This window comes from Cryptomeria japonica, chromosome 2, assembly GCF_030272615.1.
Source record: "Cryptomeria japonica chromosome 2, Sugi_1.0, whole genome shotgun sequence".
Classification (NCBI taxonomy): Eukaryota; Viridiplantae; Streptophyta; class Pinopsida; order Cupressales; family Cupressaceae; genus Cryptomeria; species Cryptomeria japonica.
In genome coordinates, this window is record NC_081406.1 from 598333336 (window position 1) to 598357726 (window position 24391).

Here is a 24391-nt window from a genome sequence, read left to right on the forward strand (position 1 = left end):
TATATTTAGATTTTATTTTTTTTGATAGATTTTATGTCATTCACAAAGAATTTTTAGCAATCTGACATGGAGCACAAGTCTTTAGACTGAAACCTCTTCAGCTAAGAGCCAAGGACTGAGGGGTATCCATTCCACCAAATTCATCCGGGGCACAGTCCCGACCTCATCCCTTGCGATGTCGAGGCATTCAACTTAGCGAGACTTGATCCCCAGTGAGCTCATTTAAAACCATTCAAATTCACTAGCAAACCAAAAGCCCATTGACTTACATTTAGATATTCAAATATGTTAAGAGCTTAAGACATTTCCAAGAAAGAAAGATGTCAATACACATCTATTCAGGGATTTCTTGCTCACGGAGAATCTGAATTTGCATAATGCAAACATAATAATTTTGTTTTAACACAATTTTGGTGTTCTACAAGTCTCTTAGCTACGGGAACCTGCAACCATTTTCAGATGAGTGAAGAGACCAATCGAATTTCGACCTGTTCATTAGTCCAAGTGATGCTACTTTGCATCTTGTTTTGATGAAGATTACAATGCAGCTACAAGCTCTGGGGAGGCTGGCATTGGCTTACCCTCTAAGAAGGACTTGAAGAGTATAAAGGCTTTTCTAGGTTTATGCAGTGGTACCTCATGACCTGCCCCTCTGATTGTTACAAATGTCAACCCTTCATACTCTTGAGTCCATCCTCCTACCTGCAAAATTAAGGACAACTAACATCATTCATCTAGATGCTTTTGAAATTTTCAATGAAAATTTAAAACTCGAGAATTTAATGTTCCTTATATAAGTGCACAGAAAGAAATACAGTTTCGTAGTTTACCATTTATGAATGCAATGGATTAAAAAGTCTCGAAGTTTTGTGGAAATAAGAATAAAAGAAAGACGAGACCCACCTGTCCATTGTCATACCAAGGATGCCATTGAGTAACAGTACGAAGCTTAAGTGCATTTACAGAATACCTAGTTGATGTTACCGGAATTACAGCATCTGTATCTCCACTGTACATTGAAAACACCAAAAACAGCTTTAGCCCTTCGTAATTGCGAAGAAACGCAAAAGTGAGGATCAAATAAGTACTTTTATTTTTCTAGATATAAAGGAATAATTTGTATGATCACCTGAACATCCAAATGCGTAGATCAACTTTTATAAGTTCCCGGTAAATTGGCAGCACAGACCTAGGAGAGTCTTTCCAGTTTTCAGCGACTGCCTCACTGTATATTGCAGCCAAAAGAGATCTGATTATTAAGTAAACACCATTTTACGAAGAATGTGAAAGCAGAAAACCAGGAATCATGGAAATTATCAGAAACCATATTTCACTGACAGATCTGAAGAACTGAAAGGTTCTGCCCGAGCAATCATTTCATCGATACAAACCTACAAGTTGTCCACCTATAAGGGATTCCTGTAACGTTGGCATGAAGAGCCTTCTGCACCTCAGGCAGATTGAAGTAAATTTCAGAATACTTTTCCGAGCAAGGATCATACTCGCCAAACAGGTGCCTCCATGGCTGCCAACAAAATGTCTGTTAGAGAAATGATTTAAGCTGGTCCTTATCTTGGTTTTTCTTCAGTACCAGTTCAATTACTATATAGTATAAAACTGCAATCCACAGGTATTTATAAATGTGCTCAATTTGAGAAAGTGGGTTAGATGATCCCAAACAGAAATACGGGCAACATTGCACTCTTCAATATACACAACCTAATCTGTTGGCATACATGAATTCCCAATGTAACCATGAAACTTACGCTCCTCTTCATATGTTGCCTTCCAGAATTCCCAGTAATGTTTGAGCAAGGAGGGGTGTAGATGCTGTACGGATCTATTTGTCCCATTTCTGCATCAGCATATTCTAATGCCTTCTCACAAAAAAGTGATGGATGCACGAGAGATGAAAAGTCACAGAAAATGTTAAGCTTTAGGTAGGTGTTGTCAGATATCACCCCATGAGACCACAAATACTCAAAAATCCCTACACGGTCATGGAAATCGTCTGTAAGTGCGTTCCCAACCTGCAACAGTCAACAGTCATTTATGTTCTGTTTAAAGATAAGATATAATTCTGTTGTCCCATGAACCTTTTGTTGTTATATGGTTTCTCTATAGATTTCAGTTGTCTATTCCAAAGAGTTCGTTTTATTTTGTGCAACTGCACTCATCTTATAATGATGCCAGGACCTTACCATATACCCCTTCAGGTTAATAACTGGATTTGCCAGGACCTTGTTGCGTCTGTAGATAACTTGAGCTAGTTGAGGAACATAATGCCCTGAAGAAAATAGCATTAAAAAAATATGTCAGGTTCTGTTTGCTTCTCTGCTTAAAAAATATCCGTAATACGGCTTCCAATAAAAAATATTTCATCTAAATTCCACGATCGTGTCTAGAGAAACTTCACATCCTTAAGAACATAAATCCTTCAGTAAATCTCACAGTAGTTGAATCAAAGACTGCAACATTTGTGAGTGGAAATCAAGCTCAACCATATCAAATCAACATTATTTCTACAAGCAAAATCAGAACATGCCCTGAAATGTCTTGGAATGCAGCACAAATGAGAGAAAAGATATCAGAACTGAAACTTTACATGTGTAGTCAAAACAGGGCAAAGAATTCTTCCTCGTGTCTGTTTCTTTTCATGTGATGCAAATATGCACTCTGTGATCACTAATGTTGAGTGCTCTCTGTACAGATATTCATATAAGCAATTTCGTGTTGCTATATGCAATCCTACTTTTCAAAGGAATTATTTATGCCACCATACAGGTATATCTGTGCACACTTACAATGATTAAAGAGTTTTAAGATACAGCCAAGTTCACAAATCGGAGACTACCATAAAGTGAATATGCAAGTTTTAGGAACTGCTGATACCTCCATAACTCTCTCCGGTGATGTAGAAGTCTCTATTCTTATACTGAGGAAACTTTTCCAACCAGTTGGTCAGGAAAATGAATGAATCTTCAGCTGCAATTCAAGGATTACGATTTATTTATATGGGTGTATTCGAAATTTTGGTAAAAGTAAAATAAAATTAAAAAGGCAGTACAAAACACAGTACCAGTTCGTCTGTCTCCAGATTCCTTAATGTCTGAAGAAGTGTTGGTGTAAGAAAAGCCAACTCCGGCAGGTGAATCCAAGAACAGAATATTGGCCACTACATGATAGCCCAAATATCAGATGCATAGAATATATCCTTGTTAAAGCATGCATTCCAGATTTTTATTTTTTTTTAAGAAAGAGGGGAATTACACAACCCAACTTTAAACCTAACCAGTTTCACAAATCTCTTACATTTATTCCATATACCCAACTGTAAACCTAACCAGTTTCACAAATCTCTTACATTTATTCCATGAATATGGATTGAGAAACACTGTCTTCCCGTCCGAATTGATATGAAAAGGCCCAAGTTCTTCAGCTTCCCCATATGCCACAGAGGAACATCCCGGGCCTGCACCAAAATAATGATATGTCACTAGAATGATCGGTAACATTCAGTTTCAACAAAAACGTTTTAGATCAATCCTGGATGCTAATAAGTTTTTCCGAACAAGCCCAATTAATTAGAACTTCGGAGAAAGAAGAAAAAGGAAAAGGTATAGCGAATCATACATACCTCCATTCAACCACAACACGAGGGGCTTGGATTGGGCATCATCGGTCGCTTCAATTAGCCAGTAGAAGAGAGCTCTTCCAGCCTTCCTGTCCACAGTTACGTATCCTGAATATTGGGCAAAGTTCACATTTGAAGGCTGCCCCGGTAGCTCCTTTATTCTATCCTTGATTTGTTCATTTTTCCAATACAAATCTTCCTCTGCGGAAATGGATATCGTAGTGTGGAGCAACAACAAACCCACAACACACCCCACATAAAGTGTGCATTTGCCTCTATCCATGTTATTCTTCTTTCAGAATATGACCCAACTACATCTCACATAATTATTGTTATGAGGACAGTGGCCATGGCGTACATTTTTATCTTCTAAAACCAAAGTAAGATGAACGCTCACTTCACATAGGAGATTGCTCGTTTTTCATGTGGGAAGACATTGACTGCTGTGACAGGGTTTCCTGTACACCAGGGCTTTACAGTCTGTCGTTGCTGCCCAATAGTGCATGGTGTTTGTGTGGAGAAATTCACTTTGTTTTGTATTGGTTAGGCTGAGCTTAAAATTTAAGCTCTAAAATTTAAGGAAGCTAGTGGTCTCAGGAATAGAATAGTTCTGTACGTGCATAATAAAAATAAGTAAAAATGATTCATTTTTCTTCAAAACTTCAAATTCTATGGGGGGCTCACTCGTCTCTATGGGACTATTAAAATTTAGATGTTTGACAAGTAGCAGCTGGTGGGGCAATTTTTAGACCCACCCTTTTTTCACTCGCACAAATTTGCAAGGTTAAAAAGTAGGGGGCTTCTATTTTTGTGGAAAAGATTCCAAATAATTCCGCAACACATTTTTTATTTATTCATGGGACCCTGTCTTATTCGGTAAAATTGCGCAAATTTTCCAAACCTGCAAATTTCTATCAAGGCCCATAAATTGGGACAGTGTACATGCATTATGAAATGGACTTCAACATCTTTGGATTGAATATGTGAAAATATTAGTAGTGTGGAATAAATTAATAGGGGAGTGGGTCTTTTGGTGGAGAATTTTAATTTAGGTCTTCCAAAATCTATCTTTATGCAGATGATTTCATCCTAAATGCTAAAACAATGAATGATTTGAAGGATCACTTGAAGGCACTTGAATGCTTTTGCTTAGAAGTTGGAATGCAAGTAAATACTAGCAAGACTAAAGTCACAATCTTCTCTTTAAAAAGAAAAAAACAACAAATCACCTTTCATGTTTGAAGACTATCCATTGGAGATAGTAGATGAATACAAGTACTTAGGAATTGATTTCCACAATAGGCTCAATTAGGAGACTTGTAGATCAAATAAGATTCGAGGAGGTTGGGAGGCCTCTTACCTCTTGCAAAACAGATGTAGGAAAGCAGAATTATGGGATTGTAAAACCATGAAAACTCTCTTTGGTTTGCTAGTTACACCAATTGTTCTTTGTGGTTGCAAAATTTAGGGAACTAGCATGTCGAACCACAAATGGAGACAAGTAGAAAGAATCCAAAAACACTTAATCGTCAGCAATCTCAAGGTCAAGTTAATAGTTCCCTGTGAGATTCTTCTTGCCAAAACAGGAATGTTCCTATTAGAGGCCTCAACTATTAAAAAAAGTTAAAAATGTGGATGAGAAACATTGGCCCAAAATGGTGGTTGAAGAGGAATTAAAATGGAGGAAGAAAACTTGGATGAAGTAGAATATTAAATGAATCAGCAACTAGGACATCAATTTGAAAGATTGTCCAAATAATAATGAGGAAATTAAAAAAATTGTGTTTGAAAATTTTAGAACTGCCATGTGGTCAAAGCGAGTTAGCTTAAAAAAGCACATTATATCAAAGAGTTCAACTCGTTAGGTGAGCATGGGGATAAAGACTACCTAGGTTCACGTAGACAATTTATGCCCAATTGAGCAATATGGGACTACCTCGTACTCCTTATGGGGCGTACATACCTTACCCCCTTGTGGGATTTGAACTCGTGACCTCTCTTTCAAGAGAACAAGTTCTCCACCACTAGGCCAACTCAGGTTGTATATATGATATGAAGCATATTAATTACCCCCAACAGATACCCTAGTGTCTATGCAACTAGGACGTGGAATATTATTGCAAGATAGTTCATGTGTCTTGTTTATGCTTCCATATTTTGTATGCATTTGGCCAAAAAGAGCTCAAGTGCCTTGATTATACTTCAATACATTTGTATATATGTTTCTTAGGAAGACCCAACAACATTTGAAAGGGGTGTGGTGTCGTAGGGTTGTGTGTACCACTCATGTCATTTGCCCCACGTATTGCTTCAGCACCAATATTTAGCTTGAGCTATTCCACAATAAAAAATTGTTTTGCTATTTCGTTTTGATCCATTATTTGTATTTATTACTATTGCTTCAACGTAGATATTTATCTTCTCTCCATGATATTTGAATTGAGATATTTGTTTTTCTTACCATGTAGACAAGACATGATGAAACACAAACATTGTGATGCACAAGTGGTTCTCAATGTCATTGATCTAACAAAGCAATATGTTTCTAAGCCTAAGTAATTGTTGAATAAAATTGTGGATGTTCACTTTTCCAATTATTTAGCCGAAGCTAGAATGGATTTCAAACTGAGTACAAGACTTTTTTAGTTGTATGATTTCTATTGCAAGTGTTGGGTGATTCAAAACTTATAAGAATGAATATTTATCAATGCCTTAGTTGTGGGTTTACCAATGGCAACATGAAGAATGTTCCATTATACACTCATTGGGCATTAATTGTCTACGTGAACCTAGGCATTAATTGATGGGGGCAACATTAAATGGGGGGAAATAATCAATAAAAGATTCCATTTTATTTTTTAAAAGCCAGATCATAGCAATTCCAAATTCAACATATTCAAGGCATAAATAGCTACATTAGTCTAGATAAAGCATCCAAAATTGATTTATTCTATTAACATCCTTAACTACCATTACTTGTTCTTGAACCTACTAAAATTTAAAATATGCACCAAGAAACCCTAAAATCTTAGATACCTTACAAACCCTAAACCCACATTGCATTTTTGCATAGGGTGGAAGGATACTATAAAAAAGTGGGGAGAGTGGTCTTGCAACTGCTTATTGCATCCGTCTAAAATTTCGAAGGTCTTTTCAACATAGTCGTTTTCAAAAGGCCTTTAAAATTGTTTGAAAATAAATTTTTGCACATTGTTTGTAATTTAGGCCTTTTCAATAAATGTTTATGATCTTGGCCTTCAAGTTAAGATCATCCTGGTAAAAAAAAGTAACGCTAAGCAAACATGATGTGGATGAGTTGCCACATCTATTAAGTGTAAATTTTCCTCGTTCTTAAGGTTTTTGTTTGTAGAGATGCTTATATGGTATCGTGTGGTATTTAATATTCGAACTTGCTTAACTAAAAATTATAGCCTCGAAATTGAACATAAAATGTGAAAATTAATTGTTGCAGCATAGAAACAACACTGATAATTTTACATCAAATAACTTAGGACGCTCCACCAAAGTGTTGGACTACTTATATTAATGAAACATATAACAAGTATGTTGTAATACAATGACATATAACAATAGCAACAAAATATTACAATCTGCGTCATAACCACTTGACCAAAAACATGAGATAAGACATGAAATACAACAAAAGATAAACTAATCTATTTGAAATAGACAATACCTACCTAACAGGGAGTAAAGAAGGGCTTCAACACCAACATAGGACTAATAAAAATTGACCCTTGCAAGCAAAGCCGAGATTGCCACTCAATACACCATTGATGTAATAATATTCTTCTTGTCAATTGGAACAAAAGGATTACCGTTAGGTTGCAAATGAAAACCTTTCTCCCCAAAAGTTCTTCCCCACTGCAAAAATAATTAGGGATGCATTACCATACAAAACAATTAGTTGCATTCAAAAGTTTTAAAACATTACCAAAACCAATCTTCATGCAGACATTGCTTCAACAACAAAAGGTACTTCAACCTAGGTAGCCTTATTTATAGTTGTTTGAATGGTGATTAAGCCTTGCTAGTGGCGATGAAGTGAAGTAGCGAGGATAAGTGAGTTGCATCAAATAAATGGTGAAAATATTGACTAGGAAATTAGATTGCAGTGCCTAAAATAAAAATAAAAAAGCAATTGAAAAATTCAACATGAGACACATTTCCAATGGTGGGTTCCCCACCCAAAATAGCCTATCAGCTAGTTATATTTTAAAAATATTCATTTCATATATTAGTCAAAATATTATAGCCTAAAGGGGCAACGCAGTTGGTTAAGGGCTTTGGGTTCTTCCCATATAGGTCCCAAGATTGATGCTCTCTACTTTGGGTTAAATGATGAGTGGTTCATTGAAGTCGGCCCGCCACTTCTAGTGGACTAGTCTCACCTTAAATCGCCTCCTCCTCCCCCAAAACTTGGCAAAAAGGTAAGACCATGGCAAGGGTGGCTGAGATCGTCAGGTTGAGTCACAAATCTATGCGATATACCGCATAGTTGGGGATACCAACGAGATATGTGTGTGTGTGTGTGTGTGTGTGTGTGTGTGTGAGAGAGAGAGAGAGAGAGAGAGAGAGAGAGAGAGAGAGAGAGAGAGAGAGAGAGAGAGAGAGAGAGAGTCTACAAGTTAATCTTCAAGTGAAAAATCATGTATAAACATAATTATTAAATGTTGTTTGTAATATTGTTTTGACAAACTTTTATTTTTATATTCTTGGTTGCCCCCTTCTTTGTATCATTTGATTTGCATTGATTCGATACAAAGAAAATATGCATTGTGTAATATATTTTGTTCTAATTAATATAATACAAGTTGTCTACAATATGTGCATCAATTTTAAAATTAAGTGTCTTCCATAAATAATTAAGAATGTGTGAAAAATATATGTATATCCATCACATATCACATTTAAAAATTAAATATATAAATATTAAATCCAATTGAACTAATACAAACATAGAGTATTACAATTTAACATTTAATTTGTAAATATCAAACATGTTAATTAATACAATATTTTATTTTAATAGTATTCAAATATTTACAATGACTGGAGTACTTGTCAAATCTAAATACTCTAAAAGGTAATTATAAACGAATATCATCAAACAAATTTTCAAGTATTAATATCAAAATCTACTCAATGTTAAGAATATCTTCTACTTGATGCATTTGTGTGATTTATTTGATCTATCATCCACCATTATACCACAAGTATATACAATATGTAAAACTCGCCATAAAGTGAGAGTCAATCAATACAAATTATTAATAGAAAGAAGTAAAGCAATCTCTAATCAATCAAATCGAGTACACAAAATAAAGAGTCATTCTATCAAAATTCAAACACTCAATCCATGACAACAAAATCCATCAAATAAAAACATATAGCAATAAAATCTAGTCAATGAGCATTGTAAACCTTACAATAGCTTAGAGAGAAAATAAATCTTCAACATAATCCAACATATAACAATATGCACAATAACCTTATATTTACAAATAAGAGGACTTACATAAGTCTTTGCACAATAGAAATGGACAACAAATCCATTCTCTATTCCCTTGCCCCCTAATTCCCCTAATTTATTACAAGCCTTCCATTAACAATTCCTAACATACTAAACCACTAAAATCTATTACTAAATAGAGTAAAAAAAATTAAAAAAAACATTTATTTTTCATTTATTTTTTAAGAGTTAATTGTTGACTAACCTCCTTAACTCTAAGAGTCCATTTATATCATGATGGCATTATGAAAATGGATAATTGACAGCCTACCTCTTTCTAATTTATGGTGACTCCATATGATCAAAATCACCTAAAAACAAAGAAAAAGCTATAATAATATGATGGTGCATGAATGAGAATTTAATTTCTTTGGTGATCTCTTAACCCTATTTTGAATGATCCTTGAAATCCATTATAAAACACTCGTTAAAGAACATGCTAATATACCTTCATAGATAAACCCTAAACAATACATTAACATTGGACTTGAATGAAAATTTAGTTAGCATTATTCAACTTACCGTCTAAAAGCTCTGAGTGCAGAGTTAGCCCTAGAAAAATGGAGGGAACCTGTAGGTCCATAAAGAGTGGATAATTAAACATGTAAACAAGTTTTGCCCGCGGAAATTATCAATTCTCGAGGGAATCGGCTTACAAGCTGTTCGTTTTTAAAATGACGAGGACAAGATTGTCTGAAATATGTGTGGCCGGATATTTTTTCTTGGCATAGACGGGAGAAATCAGCAAAGAAAAGAATGGAGCGATGGGTTCCTCTGTTGGAGATATTTCTCAGGTCTGCATGTCCAGTAGGAGAGGCCTCCCACTGTATTCAGACGCACCAACGTAAAGGAGGCCCTCTTGCAAGCGGCCTCTGGAAATTTGTCCCTCATCTCCTTTCAAAGAATGTGGTTTTTTATGATGAAGAAGAAGGAAAGGACCAATCTGCGGGCACTCCCAGTTCCAGTATAGGCAAGTCCGTTTTTACTCCCTCACAACTTTGGTACATATATATCTTTTTAAAACTATGATTGCACATATGTTTAATGGTATTTTTCTGCACTGGAAATGTCAATGTAGTTTCTCTGTATATCTTTGTGGTAATGGGCAATCATGGAAAATAAAATGATGGGTTGATTCTGCGTATCACTTTATGCAATTGTATAAATGTGTTTTTGAGCACTCCGGTGGATGAAATTTTTGAAGCATAAGCAGCTAACCTAGAACGCTTAATTAAAGCTCGCTTGCTCTCTATTGAATTCTGCCAAACATTTCTGCGAAAATAATGAAATTAAAATCGATTGATGTTTTCATTTTTCTCAGGGTTTTCATTATGGAATGTACGAGTTGCTCCGCAGGATTTGTGGATTTCTAGAGTAGGTTTAGTTTATGTAAATATGGGTAGTAAATTTAATTAAGGTCTATGTGAAGCAGATGCTCATAAAGTACGCAAGAGTAAATTCTCTTAGTGGTTGTGGAATTTACGAGCATGAATGCTAGACTGTTTAGTTGTGGAATGTCTATGCAGGTGTATGTGGATTGAGACTTTGCCAAGTGCTATGCAGTCTAGTATCTTGACATTTCTCTCTGTAGAACATGGTCGCTTTCGTACAGAGGATCTTCAAGTTTTGGCCCAAACTCTAGTGGCAAAACCTGATCTTGACTTTTGGGTGAGGCGAGCTGCCGAAAATTTATTCTTCACAGTTGTTGGACACACTGCCTCTGCATTTCCTACAGGTAATTGCTTGACATTGTCTTTGAGTTTGTTCAAATTAATAAATGCCACATATATATAATTGCAACAACGAGCGTATAGGATTTGGGGTTTCAGCAGGAGATTGTTTTGGTGTATTTGTTTACAGTTCTCGTGCTTGATACACTCAGCGAGGATTATAGATTGTACTAATCAATGTTTACTCACTCTAGTCCAGCGGATAGAGGCATGGAGATGGATGAATACAACGCTTTGCCCAAATTCCTGGAAAATTGTCAAAGAGGATCAAACTCACTATTCCCTTGGATTCCAATGGCTTTCAAGGATGCCCAAGTCACAGCAAGTGATCTCCGGGAATCTTCGAAGGAGCGGCATGTATCGCAAAATGAAGAAGTGCCAGATGAGAAAACTGAATATAGCAGGAATGCAGTCCCAGAAAGAAATTTATGCGTCCCTGAGGTCAGAGAACCTGTTGGAGAGAGAAATGAAGAATCGAGATACACTGCAGATTATGGTTCAGAAATTCAACATGCTACGAGCTGTATATCAGATGAAGCTGCAGGTTCAGGAGCAGCGACATCAACAGATGTCAATATTGTAGACCAAGAAAAGATTGATTCCAAATTAGCTCTTCTTCCTCAGATTTATGCCCAGGCAACATCTCTAAGAGAAGCATTGCTAAGCTTTGATTCAAACAGTTACAGTAATGTTTCTATCATTTCAGATAAGATGTATACGCTCTGTATGATTGCAGACTCGAGAGAAGTACTTAGTTTCATAAAACCTTGGGAAGTTGACGACGAGGTTACGTTGCAATTGGTTGAGAGTCTCCTAAAAGGGCAAGAAGGTTATTCCTGGTCGACTGATATGTTGTGTTCACTAATTCTTCCAAAGCTTCTGTCATTGACACAACCAGCATCCCGCATTTTGGTAACAGCTGTGTTGCAGGCAGGTAAAGTGCACCAGAGGGCAACTGTTGATGCACTGTTGCTCCCATTAATGCTTTACAAGAAAGGGCTAAATGTTGCAGTTTGTGAAGTTCTCCATAGGCTTATCAAAGATTGTTTACAAGCAGAACATGTGTCTTCATTCTTTCAAAAGCTACTTTGTGAAGAAATCCAGCAGCAGTCTGTCATATGCTTGCCCTGTCATAAAAGTGAGCTATCCCAGAGCTTGGTATGGACTGAACCCGTATTTACCTTATTTCAGAATATATTGAATCATCCGATGTCCTTAACACAGGAAGTCCTTGACCTCCTGGTTCTCTCATTGGATGATGTGGCTGAAGAATTTTCCAAGTCCTTAAAGTTTAGCAATTTTTTGCTGTGTCTTGTGAACAAGCATGCTTCCCTGCTGAAACATCACAAGGGTTATCTCCAACGAGTGGCTGAAAGGACTGGCACATTTATGACTAAGTCAATATTGGCAAAGTTAGCACGGTTCTGATTTTCTTTGTAAAGAAGAATGCATAATATTTTGACCACAATTCTATTACCTATTTTTGTCACTAGCCGCTACATAATGATACTCCACTGCGTACATGAATAGCCAAAAGATTTTAACTCTGTTCGGTATCCAATTTGAAAATCACAGGTTCCACAGATATAAATCACATGTTATCAGACAGTATGGTTACTTTTTATTTTAACAATTACCATCTCAATATTTGTTCATATAAATGAAATACACCCGTGACTTTTGTTGCGGTATATATATGTGCTGACATACAGGTACAAGTACATGCTACTGTATTCTTTGTCCAAAGTCTGTAAGGTATAATTTGAGTGGTGGATTAGGTTCCTGGCTCACCTCCTTTAACAAAATCAGATTCTTGTACAATCCAAAGTGGATATTTGCAGATTGCCCTTTAAGTTTTGAATCTTTTCTGAAATGTACTCCAAATAATATTATTTAGCACTTAGATTAGGTGCTGGCAAGCGTCTGGAGATTATTTAATAACCTAGCAGTGCTTGTCTTGATTGAGGCAATTTGGATAGATATTGCGTTAAAATTTGGCTTATTTCTTGATGTAGCTTTGCTTTTAAAGATCACAGCTTCATTTAGGAATATCAAAGGATGACTTTGAACAGCCGCAGAATGGATTTAGATTTCAGACAATATAAGTTTCTCCAAGGTTCTACCTAACGCTTTTGCTTAATACAGAGCTACCTACTGGTGCTGATCATAATTCAGTTCAGATTGTTGTGACATTTTCACATATACAGTACATGGCTTATTTTATATATATCTTCCATATCAAGAAACCATGATTCTCTGTTTGTCAATCAAGTTGGAATTTTCACTTGAACCCCATTCTTATACAAAGATTGCTATAATTTGCTGCCACTCCATGGCTTTACTCTTTTCTGCAATGCTCATCTTACACTTGAATGATTTAAGCAACCTTGTAGTATTATTAATCTGACCGTGCTTACAGGAACTTATATATCCTCTCCATTCTTACTGCTGAAAAGTAAAGAAACAAGACAGAACAGATAGGAGAACAAAACAGGCCTTCCAATACCGAATCTAAACACTCTTCATTATGTAGGTTAAATAGTATTACAAGGACAAATATGGGTGCTGGCTAATTAAAATCAACCACATGCAAGCTGTCTGAGATTGGGCATGTGAGATTCCAATAAATTAAAATTATCCTGTCTAACTTACATGCACTCGGTGAAGCTTCATTGGATTGGGCCAACTGTACTTGTAGAATATTTACAATGATGTAAATAAATTACAAGAAAGGAGATCATTGAGAATGGTTTCATCATTTCCACACTGCTTTGAGGATCTTGTCCCCAATTTCGATAAGTTTATCAGAGGCATCTAATTGCTGCAAAGACCAGCTAGGAGAAAAGGGAATTTGATGGAGTATGGAACAGATGCAGATTGAAATGTTAAAAGAGAGGACATCTTGGAGATTGAAATGCATTCTTGATGCTAAAAGACCCTCATACAAAGGAGATATTGAGGATATTTAATTGGAGTGCATGACGGTTGTATTGAGGATGCAGAGCATTGTCAAATATGTAGTCAGCCTTGAAGGCAAAGCCACTGGGTACTGTTTTTGCTATAACTTCTAGGAATGAAACTGATGAGAAGTTGTGAAGTAGGAGGAGATGCCAACTTTGAATTTGTTCCACTATAGAGATCTAAGTAAGTTCACTAATCACTTAGGATCATGATCTATTGTTGATTTAATTGAGGAAGGTGATTAGCAATTAGATGTGTGGAGGTAATTATTAATTTTTTGGATTATCGATTTTCTTGTGCAAGGAGAGTCAACCAAAGTTGGGGACATAGGTAATGGCTCAATGTAGTGTAGATGGTCTTTTCCTACGAATGTGACCACTGGAGGAGTGGTGAAGCTAGTCAAAAGACTTGTTGGAAACTTCTGTAAATGAGATGTAATCACTGGAAAAATTTCTTCACTGTGGGTTTTATCTCTAACCATGTGGGAAATGCTTGGTTTATCAGATTTGGAATCCCAAAGATACTATATAGATAAAAGGTAAGGAGAACCATCAATTTCCTTGGGGACTATGGGAAGTGGAGATGACATATGCTCAGCTGTATAGGCCCATGTTGGTATGTGGATTTGCATATGATAACATGCTTGACCGTATGTTGTCGGTTCATTGTAGAAAGGACTAGGGTCCTGGTTCGGTTTGAACCAGGTTTGCTAGACGAGTTTGATTCGTTGTGGGTTCTGCAGAGTCTTGCAAAAGCATTGTGGGTTTGGTCCTACTGAACATGGGCAAACCTGAAAAGAATTTGCGAAGGGAAAATACTTGGCCAGCCGAAACCGGGCCGAATTTGGACTTATTTCAATTTTTTCGAGTCTTTGTTTTGCTAAAAAGGTCAAAACGATCCCTCGACCCTAAATTCACCCATACAAAACATAAAAAGGCAAAATCTAATTCATTTGTAATATTGTGAATGAAAAACAAAACCATTTTACTCCATTGTTGAACATATTTTTTCTCTTGCCATTGCACAAAGAGAGTTGAAGGTTGATTGTTGAATGCTCTAAGCTGATTGTTGTGCTTCTCCTATATGTTTGCAAGTGTTGATTTGTTCTCAAAGAGTTTACAAAGGAAGATTTCTTCAAAGAGGTAGGTATTTTGTTGTTTTTTGTTTTTTCAATAAATTTTTCCTTTAACATTCTTTTTACAAATGAACTCTCTAGTTTTGTTTTGAAGTTTTTTTCATTTTGGTTTGTGTGCCTATCCATGTTGTTTATAGAACTTCTGGTGTTAGGTATTAAAATTTAAAATGGCAAGTGCTTCTACTTCTAGCTTGGGGAGTCCTAGCTACTTAAAAGGTAAAGGCCTTCTTGCAAAGGAACAAGTATTGGTATATATAGAAGAGCAAGCAAAAGCACACTAAGCAATAGGGAAACTAGTTACAGGTGTTCATCCTTTGCAAAAGACTAAGAAAGGATCGAAGGCCTCTCCATCACCTTTTATTCTTGAACCTATAGAAGGACATACATTTTTGTTTGTACCTAAAGAATAACTTGTGACATATAAGAGATCAAAGGGACCGTTGGAAACAATATTTCACAAGGAGGGTAGAGAGATTACCGAACAAGACATTGCTAGATGTGTCTATGCTAATGGATTGACATTTAATGTTGTTCGCTCACCTTATTGGCAAAAAAAAGGTAAAATCAATTAATGAGGCTTTAAGGGGGTGCAAGGGTCCAAGTTTTGAGAAGGTATGTACGACCTTATTGGATAGAGAGGTGAAACATATAGAGGACTCCTTGAAGCCCATTAGGGATTCATGGTTCGAAACAAGGGTGTCCATTGTATCCGATGGATGGAAAGATGCAATAAATCCCCTATCGATCAATGTTATTGTAGTGTCCTAAAGGGGCAATGTTTTTGAAAGCAATGGATTGTGAAGCATAGGTGAAGGACGATCCATTTATTGCTAACATTCTTTGCGAAGCCATTGAGGAAGCGGGACTCAAAATGTTGTGCAAGTTGTAACCAACAATGCCAAAAATTGTAGGGCTGTTGGGTTATTGGTTGAGGGGCATTGTTCACTCCCTCAACCTAATGCTGCAAAAAATTGGCAACCAACTTGAATGGGTCAAACAGGTGTATGCTAATGCCGAAAAGATCCAAATGTTCATCACCAACCACCATGTCATAAGGCATATTTAGACAATTTTGGAGATTGGAGCTGCTGAAGGTAAGTTAAACAATAAATATATTTTACTTTAGTAAACTTTTTAATTTTTTTTTAGTTTTAATTTTTTATTATTTTGATTTTGAAATAGGTTGTTGAGACTTGTTTTGCCTCCAACTCAATTGTGTTGAGACAACTTGTGAAGGTTTGTGAGGCACTGTCTAACACGATAAGGATTCCTAATTGGACCATATGGAGGCAATTTAGTACCACAAGTGCAAAAAACATTAAGAGCATGATCCTAGATAACATTTGGTGGGATCATGCTGAGTATCTCCTTAGTTTCATTGAGCCTATATTGAGCATGATCTGCTATACTGTCATGGATAGACCTTGTTTGGGTGAAGTGTATGATGTAATCAATTCAATGATTGAGAAGATGAAAGTCATTATAAATGCAAAAGAACAAGATCCTGAAGAAAAATTCTTCAAAAAATACCAACAAATCATAGTAGATAGATGGAACAAAATGACCACTCCGTTGCATCTTCTTGCCTTTGCATTGATTCCCAAAAATTATAGTACTTAGATCCTTATTAGTGGTGGTGGCACAAGATTTGCTCCATATAGAGATCTTGAAGTTGCTCAAGGGTACAAGGCAACACTTCGTAGATTCTTTGGTAATCATGAGATACGGGATGTAATGAGGGTTGAGTTCATGAGTTTTGCAAGCACAAATGATTGTCGTCTTGATGCTCTTTGGGACAAGTTTATGGTTGATGCTTATAGTTGGTGGTACTTCCATGGAGAATCATACCCACGCCTACAACCACTTGCCATCAAAATTTTATCGCAAGTAAGTTTTATAAATAAAACTATTATCTTGTAAATTTTATTTATAATTTTTAACTCTCTAACTTTGTCTTAATAGGTTGCTAGTTCATCTTCATCTGAGAGGAATTGGAGCACATACTCCTTCATCCACTCAATAAAGCGCAATAGACTACACTCCAAAAAGGTGGAGGACTTGATGTTTGTGCATTCTAACTTGCGGCTCCTCACACAAAGAAAATACCTATAAAGAGGGGGAGACAAGGAAGTGGGATATCAAGCTAGAGCATACTGAGTTGGATAATACACTTTCCCACTTTGCTACCCTTGGAGTTGATGATGACTATGAGCCACCTAGTGAGCATGAGAGTGCTAGTACCATTGCCAGTGACACTATTTGTGGTTCTTTTAATTTACCGCAGCATATTGAGGAGGATGATGATATTTTTGATGACTCATATGATATTTGATCAATGACGGTTGATTTTTGGCACTTGACATTTTTATTTTTGAACTAAAACTTTAATATATGTCATGACAGTCGAGTTTTGACTATTGATATGGTGGTATATTTTGATATGTTATTTGACTACTAGTATAGTGGCATATTTTTTAACTTAATTACTGTTGCAAATATGTATATATTTTCTATTTTTATATGGTTTTGTTGGATGAACCCAACCCACCAATTTTTTTTTTGGCCAAACCCATGAACCTTAACCTCAAACCCGAACCCAATTCAAATTTCATGGCGCATCTGCAAGTACCGTGGAATTGGAAAGTCCATTGAAATCAAGTTGTATATGTGAGAGAAATCATTGTGAAAATGTTGGTGGTTTTGCACATGATTTGATCAACGACGGCTGATTTTTGGCACTTGACATTTTTATTTTTGAACTAAAACTTTAATATATGTCATGACAGTCGAGTTTTGACTATTAATATGGTGGTGTATTTTGGTATGTTATTTGACTACTAGTATAATGGTATATTTTTGAACTTAATTACTGTTGCAAATATGTATATATTTTTCTATTTTTATATGGTATTGTTGGATGAACTCAACACCCCAAATTTTTTTTTGGCCAAACTCATGAACCTTAACCTCAAACCCGAACCCAATTCAAATTTCTTGGCATATCTGTGAGTACCTTGGAATTGGAAAGTCTGTTGGAATCAAGTTGTATATGTGAGAGAAATCATTGTGAAAATGTTCGTGGTTTTGCACATGATTTTATTAGTTGTTGGAAGATGCTTGTTGCTTGTTGCACAAGTTGAAGTTGAAATTCATTGTTTTATTGCTAATGTTTATGGAGTTCTACAGGAGCAAGTTAGTCTTATGGACTTGTTGATGTGTTTTTTATGCACTTGCAAACACAAAATAAAATACCAAAAAATATCTTATCCTCTCTTAAACAAAAAATTCTCAAATACTGAAGATTAGCTTAAGGATCACTTGAGAAGACTCCAATGTTCATGAATGTAGGATCACCATGTGTGGATAAGCTCCGTTGGTTTGATGTGATTATGTTGGAATCACAAGGGGACTTACATTTGAATGCCCGAATGCTTGATTTGTTGGAACTCGATCATCTGATGTTACTATATGGTGATGATGTTTGTCCTAAACTAGCTCGAGTTTGAAAAAATGGCAAAAGGAAAGTTTGAAAGAGTTTATTCTAAGACCTAGAATGTAAGAAGATAGTTGAATGATTAGCTGAAATCCTACTGGGCAAGGTCTCACCATCAAACTGAACAATTTGACACAAGCTCAATGCAATCTTCTAAGGATGTTTCAAAGATGTTCAAATCATTACCATCAACATTGATCACCATTCAAGTTAATGCATAAACAATGGACGTATAACGATTCAAAGTTAAGCTCATATCACTCCAGTTGACCATGCAAGGCACACTTACAATCAGCAAGAGGCTAGTGGTATGGACAAAATGAATTCCACACAAATTCATTCAACAATTTCTTCCATTCAATCTAATCAACATGAAAATAAATTGAGAAGTAAAGACCATGCGGGTTGTTGAAATAACAAATCAAATTCACCATAACTTCAATGAAATCATTTGTTCTTTACAACAAGGTTTAGCAACAATCTTTGCCTTCTCCTAATCTAACTTCTATTCTAATTGCTACTCTATTCTCTCTATTCGCTACTCTATTCCCTACTAGCCAACTATTAACCTTTACAAATGAAGAGTCCGAGCTTTATATAGAGAGCTCATTTACAATGAATGGCCAGGATTGAATCTCCATCAATGGCCAAGATTTTACAATGAAACCCTAATTAGGGTTTGTTACAAACAACTCTCCTTAGCCAATGAGAAAATTACATTCAATGAGTTTGGACCAATAGATATCAAAGGTGGGTACATTGGAGTTTGCGCCTTCATATATGAGCTTCATTCATTTAACTTGGACGTGTTGAAGTGGAACCTTTCTGATTGGTGGAGGTAGTGATTGGGACGATGACTAGGATTCCACCTTTATCTTGCACTTCATAGTCTTGATTTGGTTCATCATCATGAAGGGATGTTGAGAGATATCTCTTGATACTCAACATTATTCAGTTGTTCAATGTGATGATGATGATGAGAAGCAAACTTTGATTTAACTCTTCTGAAACTATCTGCTTCTTCAATCGTGCTCGATGTAGGTCTTGTGATGACTTTGGTTGATCCTCCTTCGTTTTTCGACATACTTGTGAATGGTGCACCTGATTGAATGTAGCTCTTCGTCGTACTGACTTCAATTCTTGGATTCCCGAAGGGAATTTAAGATTGTAAAACATCCTTCCATCATGTAGGTTATCCTTCCTTGATGCTCTAGTGTTTGCTGATGAAGCCTCTTGATCTTGCATAGTGGTGATAGGAAGTACGTGTCATGGTCAAGTCATTCCTTCTATCCTTGCTTGTATATCCTGCCTTATGATGATTGTATGATCTCTCCTTTGCCATCTTATGATCTAGTAGCACTTTGAGTCTTCTTCATGCACTTGAGGAGTTCTTGATGTTGATGGAGCTTCTTGAAGAGGTCTTCCTTGTATCTTGTCCTTGGTGTTGAAATTTTCTCCTTGAGATCCTTGTTCCGATCTTCCTTCAACCTGGCCCATTTGATTTCTTTCCTTGCCTCCTGCAAAACAAACAAATGCGCATCAATCTCACATGATATATAACCTTTACACACTCCCATTTTGACTTGACCTCTTATTCTATACGTTGCAGTTCTGATATGTGTTTCTATAGGGGAGATTGTTCCTTTTGATAACTGAATTCACTGTCTGGAAGGTAAACTTAATGTCCTAGGGCAAATCTGGGCTGTCTAATGATGAAATCTGTTTTCCTTGATCATCAGGTCTGCACCTTCAAAGTCTGATTTCGCCCTTGTGCTGAAGCAATTCGCCTATATTCTGATGAAATTCGCTTATGTGCTGATTGAAGATTGCTAATGCTTGATGAAGTTCGTTGTATGATTGGAGTAGTTTGCTGACCTGCTGACAAAATTCGCTTTAGAGAGGAGTTGTGTTTTGAGTTGATGTTAAACTGATCCTTTTGACCTCTCTTATATATGCTAGTTAGGGTGAAGATGTGACTCTTGGGTATAAGGCCGACTTGGTTTAATGCAAACAAAAATAAATTGTCTTCCTTGATGCTGGTCGACTTAACAGATCAGACTTCTTCCTCTCAGCAATTCGAATTTGAATAAGTTTTGGCACCAAAATGCTTGCCTTTGGGAATTTCGCTTTGGGTCCTTGGAAAGGTACACACATGATTCACCTTAGGACCCTTGGAAGGACAAGACTCTTGATAATAATTTTGCTCTCTAACCTTGGCAAGGACAAGTCCTAAAACAGAATTCACTCTGTCCTTTGGAAGGACAGGACCTAAAAATGAAATTTGCCCAATGTCCCTTGGAAGGACAAGGTCCTGATGAAGATTTCACTCTATGTCCTTTGGAAGGACAAGACTTAAAATGAAAATTTCGCTCAATGTCCCTTGGAAGGATAGGAATCAAAATGAAAAGTTGCTCTCCGTCCTTAGCAAGGACAAGAAAATCGCTCTTGGACCTTTGGGAGGACATTCCCTCTATGACCCTTGGAAGGACAAGGCATGAAATTCGCTCTATGTCCTTTGGAAGGACATGCCTTCATGACAAAATTCGCTCCATGTCCTTTCCAAGGACAGGGTCTAAATGAGAATTTCGCTCCATGTCCTTTCCAAGGACAGGATCTAAATGAGAATTTCGCTCCATGTCCTTTGGAAGGACATGACTTGAGGCAAAATTCGCTCTTGGCCTTGTGTAAGGTACGCACATGTTTGTGGACAAAATTCACTGTAAGACTTCTCCAAGGTACATCAATTGGACAAAATTCGCCCTAAAGTCCTTCTAAGATACACATCTTCAAATTCGCTCTAAGGTCTCTGTGAGGTACATACTTGGCAAAAATTCGTTCAAGGACCTTGGCAAGGACAAGAAACAAATTCACTTCGGATCCTCTTCAAGGACAAGGTCAAGTTAGGAAATTCACTCAGGTCCTTGGCAAGGACAGGGTCAAGGTTAAAAAAGTTCGCTCTAGGACCTTTGGAAGGTACACATCCTTGTGAAGATTTTCACTCTTGGACCTTGGCAAGGTCATCAAAAAAATTCGCTCTAGGACCTGAGCAAGGTACGGGAGTCTATGTCGTTAGCAAGGTACGGGGTCAAGGTTCTTGGGCAAATTTTGGTCCAGCAAGGGAGCGAGGTATGCATCCTTAGGAAAGACTCTTGACTTAGTCCTTTCACCCAACTTTGCTCAATCTGTTCAATCCTCAAGTCTTTCATCTACGAATCATATTTTGCAACACTTAATGTCTTACTTCACTCCACTCAGGAGACCAACCTGACATGATGACCCTCTAGATACTTGGGAAACTCTATCCCTTCAATGCAAAGATTAATAGCAAAGACCCTAAGACAACCCAGAAAGCAAAAAGTGGGGTCCCCATTTGCAATGGGGCGATGTGTGAATACCTCACAACAGGACCACTCTTGAAAGAATGTTAGGACTGCTAAAAAGATCAATGAGAACTTTTTCTCGACTGACAAAAAAGGTACAAAATAAAAGTATCTTTCTTTTGAATTTATGGGATCAGATCAAGTGGTAAATCAATGGGCTTTCATAGTGGAGATCTGTGTTCAACCACACATGCAACATGCTTATAGGCAGAACTGTTGAATGTTTAATTGGGTAAACTACTGCATCCTATTTTGGGTGTGGCACCCCAACAGATAAGGCTAGGTCCATAGTTATAGGCACAAAATCATTGGGGTTTTCATAGTGGAGATCTGTGTCCAAATCCCAAGAGACATGCTGCATGCTTATAGGCACAGTTGTTGAATGTTTGATTGGGTAAACCACCACATCCTATTCTGGGTTTGGTACACCCCAACGAACAAAGCCAGATGCAAATCCTGGGTGACTTTGACAAAAAGATACCCCTTGGTTGTGGCATCTAAGCTAAATGATGTCCCACATGGAGAATTTACCTTAATAGAACAAACAAACAAAAGGCAGTTCTCTTTTTCTTTTTTGTTTCTGTTGTGCCTTGAATTATTGTTCAGGCACACAAATAAGGAAGGGCATAACGAGGAAAATGCTTCATGAGACCCTTAACTAACAGGATGAAAAGAACCCTAAGCAACATCTACTACCAAATTCCTTAGGAAGACTCCCTTAAACAAGAGGACATCAAGAATATTGGAAATTTAAGTTGAAGTTGAGATTCATTTTGTTGTCGTTGGTTATGGAGTTCCAATATAAGGAGGGAGACCCGGTTTGGATTATGGATCACTTCTGAGAGATTGTGAGGACTATTAAAAACTTCTATTATAAGTTTAATTTTAAGTGCTTTTGGATTCAACTATGTTTATTTTTTACCCAAAAGCACTTACAATCAATTTCATGGACTTCTAACACAAGCCAATAGTATAATTTTTTTAAACTACAAAAAGAAAGACATTACCGTTGTTCCTTGATATTTATTTTTGCATACAATAACAACGACACACTGATATAGGGGGGATGCAGAGGAAAACCCCTCGTAGTAGACTGAAAAAAGACCCTAGATGATTTGTAATTCTTGAGTCTTTAAGACAACTACCATAGCCATGATGACTTCTAAATAAAAGAAAATACAATTTTTTCCTCAAAAATAGAAGAGGACTACTCTTGAAGAAGGTTCTAAATTTGATTAAATTAAAGAATTTGGAGAAATAGATGAATAAATAAAACCCTTAGGAGCATGCAGAAGATGGCAGAAATGTGATAGGGGAGATGTGGATCTGCAGGGTTGAGCAGGTGCAATCTTTGATCAGGAATAAAAACTCAAATAATATTGTTGGTGCAAGGACAGAATCATCTGGAATATGGACATGCTGCAGTACAGAAAGAAGGTCTAGAATATGGATCTGTTGCTCTACAAAAAACAGAATCTGGAATATGCGTGAGCTATATTACAGAAGCCTGAAAATGGTCTGTCTGCAAGGCTGGGCCTGGAGATAAGGCAATGCAATGTGCTGCAAACATGGTCTTTGGGCAAATAGGATCTGTTAAATAATGTTAGCTTCCTTGAATTATCAGTTATACCTGTTGAGGTTTCAGTATCAAACATGGTGGGTAAAAATGTCCGATGCCACTTTCACAGCACATAAAGCTACACATCTCTAAACCTAGATGCTCACCCTACCATTCATCTAGTTCTTGCCAGAATTGATTATTTGCTGAGCTCATTTTATCTGATTTAAGTGAAGACTCATCAAAAATCTTATCGCAACAGTGAATCATCCTCATTGGCTATGAGTCTTGTTAACTGTGCATTATATTGGTACAATGTTTGCCACACAACACCTTTTTCCGTATTGAATGAAAAATATGTAGTGTGTGATCATCAGGGAGATTATTTAGTCAGAATGAATGTGGAACGTTCTGATTTACAGTCACAGGCCCAATAGAAATGGTAGATATGACCAATGATATGATTAGAGAAGACAATGAAGTATGTCAAAGTGTAAGTCCAGAGTTTACTTGAAACATGATCTTGTAATGACCAACATTTATACCAAGGGAAATATACAATTTAGCCCAAATCTAAATTAAATTACCGCATTTGTAATACAAATTTGATTTGTCAAAAATTAAAATACATTTGCTAACTTCAGTATGCATTTAAATGTCTATCAGAAAACTTACAGGTTTTTTAGAAGTGTTTAATCTTAATGTATGCCATTGAGGCCAAAGGCTTGATGTAGCTTCCCACAGAACTTTTTGGTTTCTCCATACATCAACATGACTGTACTGTCACAACTGTAGGAAGCTAATATAGCCTTTCTTTATATAGGAATTAGATGGTTTAGTGCTGAAATCCTATTAACAGGTAGGCTCCTATAATCCTGGACTTGACACTCCGTTCTTCCTTGATTATCACTGAAACTGTGCTTGAATGCAATTTGGAGTGACAATGCTTAAAGAAACTAAAATATTC

At 36.7% G+C, this 24391-nt stretch overlaps 2 protein-coding genes across 5 annotated transcripts; one reads left to right on the top strand and one right to left on the bottom strand.

Moving 5' to 3' along the window:
* Window positions 1–213: 213 nt before the first annotated feature.
* LOC131063021 (serine carboxypeptidase II-2) lies at window positions 214–4351 on the bottom strand. 2 transcript variants are annotated; one of them, XM_057996788.2, is made up of 10 exons: window positions 3638–4351; window positions 3365–3472; window positions 3080–3175; window positions 2893–2985; window positions 2202–2287; window positions 1767–2030; window positions 1392–1525; window positions 1130–1225; window positions 904–1009; window positions 214–702 (listed from the first exon to the last, which is right to left on the bottom strand). In XM_057996788.2, exons 1-10 carry the CDS (start codon window positions 3915–3917, stop codon window positions 538–540), a joined length of 1428 nt encoding a protein of 475 aa, XP_057852771.1. In that variant the 5' UTR covers window positions 3918–4351; the 3' UTR covers window positions 214–537. The 2 variants fall into 2 exon arrangements, with proteins under 2 accessions (XP_057852771.1, XP_057852770.1); XM_057996787.2 differs by having other exon boundaries at window positions 1737–2030; window positions 3638–4171.
* A 5272-nt stretch (window positions 4352–9623) lies between these two features.
* LOC131063020 (uncharacterized) lies at window positions 9624–12748 on the top strand. Of its 3 annotated transcripts, none has more exons than XM_057996784.2 (3): window positions 9624–10141; window positions 10694–10902; window positions 11097–12748. In XM_057996784.2, the coding sequence occupies exons 1-3, from the start codon at window positions 9924–9926 to the stop codon at window positions 12323–12325; spliced, it is 1656 nt and encodes a 551-aa protein (XP_057852767.2). In that variant the 5' UTR covers window positions 9624–9923; the 3' UTR covers window positions 12326–12748. The 3 variants fall into 3 exon arrangements, with proteins under 3 accessions (XP_057852767.2, XP_057852769.2, XP_059072747.1); XM_057996786.2 differs by having other exon boundaries at window positions 10003–10137; XM_059216764.1 differs by lacking the exon at window positions 9624–10141 and adding an exon at window positions 10150–10541.
* Window positions 12749–24391: the final 11643 nt, after the last annotated feature.